This window comes from Paracoccidioides brasiliensis (genome assembly GCF_000150735.1).
Source record: "Paracoccidioides brasiliensis Pb18 unplaced genomic scaffold supercont2.17, whole genome shotgun sequence".
In the NCBI taxonomy this organism is placed as follows: domain Eukaryota; kingdom Fungi; phylum Ascomycota; class Eurotiomycetes; order Onygenales; family Ajellomycetaceae; genus Paracoccidioides; species Paracoccidioides brasiliensis.
Genome location: NW_011371374.1, coordinates 300702 through 302861, shown reverse-complemented (window position 1 = coordinate 302861; position 2160 = coordinate 300702). Strand labels below are relative to the sequence as shown.

General features: G+C 45.7%; 1 protein-coding gene across 1 annotated transcript; it reads right to left on the bottom strand.

Annotated features, from left to right (window-relative positions):
* Positions 1 to 610: 610 nt before the first annotated feature.
* Positions 611 to 1006, bottom strand: PADG_08228 (uncharacterized protein; the record flags this gene model as incomplete). The annotated part of the gene is made up of 2 exons (XM_010765453.1): positions 611 to 751; positions 818 to 1006. The coding sequence occupies 2 exons, from the start codon at positions 1004 to 1006 to the stop codon at positions 611 to 613; spliced, it is 330 nt and encodes a 109-aa protein (XP_010763755.1).
* Positions 1007 to 2160: the final 1154 nt, after the last annotated feature.

Here is a 2160-nt window from a genome sequence, read left to right as displayed (position 1 = left end):
TTCGGAGGCGGCTGTCATGAATTGCAAGCATATCCACCACATAAGACTCAACAGTGTAATAGTTGTGGTCACAAGGCATATATATCAGAATTTTTCTCGTTTTCTAACTGCTGAATCTCAAATGAAAGTGGGCGATTGTTTAAACGCAAGAATGCATTGCGGTCGATAATTGAAGGAGCCAATCTGTGGTAAGGGTATTCGGCTGATTTTCAGCAAGATTGCGGGAAAGATCTCGAAAAAAAGTTGGTCCGCAATTTGACGTCATGCTGTTTACCCAGCCAAGTGTCAACTTGAACATTGTTCCTCAAGTTTGATCAATGCACTCTATCAAGAGATACACGGTACCAACCACATCGTCTTAAGAAGCTTGGGTTCTGTCCGAGTGACAGCATTAGCACGAAGGTGCTAAGAGGCCGAAAAATGATAACAGTCAGGCGGCGTAAATATTGAAGGCTTCGATTTAGAAAGGGTAGGTTTTCAAATCCGAGTGAACTAGATTTTCCAATCTAGTCGATATGCTACTGTCAAGAACAGTTGGATTCGAATCGTTTCACCTGTTGACATGGCAAAGCCATACAATCGTAGAATTGGCACGTCTGGTCAGTTATCTTCAAAGCCATGCATAGGCACCAGCCTCACACTGTATCTTTTCATCGCCAATTCCCATGCCGAAAGCCCTCCCCAACACGATATGGAAGAGGAAATCGAAGGGGGACACATTGTCCCGATTGCTGCTTGCCCTTCCAGGTATCTATAGTAACTGGGACACGTTGAAGCGGCCGCAGAACCTGTCCTTCATGTCTGCCACATGACATACTTCGGTGGATCTTAAACCCAGATGGGGGATAATAACATCTTTCATCCACACACGTTTATCGCTGAGGTGAGAGAAGAAGCGAGTTTGTTGGTAATAGTCGTAGCCCAGCTCGTGAAGGATATTGACCCTCCGCTCCTTGGCAAGAGAGTACGTGATTTCCTCCTTCAGGAGACGGCGTGTTCTCGGCATATTTAATGTAGATAATGTTGTTGAAGCGACCTCCACTGAGTCTCTGCTGAGTCGTCGGTGTCTTTTTTTTGTTGGCAATGTGCTGTAGGTCCAGTCCAGCCCCTGAAATGCCAAGAGTGAGTGAGTGATATTGCTGAACTAGTTAACTAACTATATAATGAATGTACAGAGGGTTCTATGAAGCGAATATAAGCATTGAATCCAATTCAGTGAATAATCACCGTTCTTTTCGAACTCCTTGCTCCATCCTAAACTCTTACCACTTTCACCCAGTTTTTATAGACTGCGGATCGTTCGCTTCCCCCCTATTTATTCTAACTATTAATCTATGGCTCACAAAGATCAATGAAACAGCATACGCCGGGGCAGAGATTTCCGAATTCGGAAGAATTGAAGCATAATAAATGAAAGCTAGCTTTGTGGCATTTTTGATAGATAAGTTTTGGATGATGGTGGTCGCTTGGGCAGCGAGCTCGCCGGCCGCCGTTTGACAGGTTCGTAGCTAAGATACGCAGTATGTAGTTATACGGCTGTGTGCGGGGAGCTAGACACATTCCGCACACCGTTCGTCAACCCCTATCTTAACTAATCAATCATCTGACCTCCATACGCTGCGAGCCTCCCGACCTGATAATTAAACTTTGATCTCCCGGCCAAGGGGCTGTTCACTCCTCCTGCCACCAATAAGAGAAGTAAGAGCAACCATCCGTACGGAAACCTATTTGTAAGCTTGTACCTTAGCTTAGTTAGTAGCTAGATATAACTATGTTTAAGGACGTCATTGTTGGGAAGGGGTGGAAGCTCCGGACGGAGATCAAGAAGACTTAAACTTACCTCCATAACTGCAAGAGTGTTGGATGTTCACAACAAGAAGCCGAGCGAGCATACGGAATGTTTGCATCTCGTCTCATTCTCTGGTAAAAGAAAATCCGCACATTGCCCAAGAAGCAGAGCGTACGAAGAGAGCTAGATCTCTTTCTCAGTTGGCATCTCTATCTCTTGCATCGGAGCCCACGTTCACCTGACTCCTAAAAACGGCTTTGTCGTAGTGCAACTGGCTGTGAAGGTTAAGAAGTTACTCCGTACGGACCATGGAGGCCTTCCTCCACAACACCATGTGGGAGGGAGGAGAGAGCAGGCGAGAACTTTCTTGG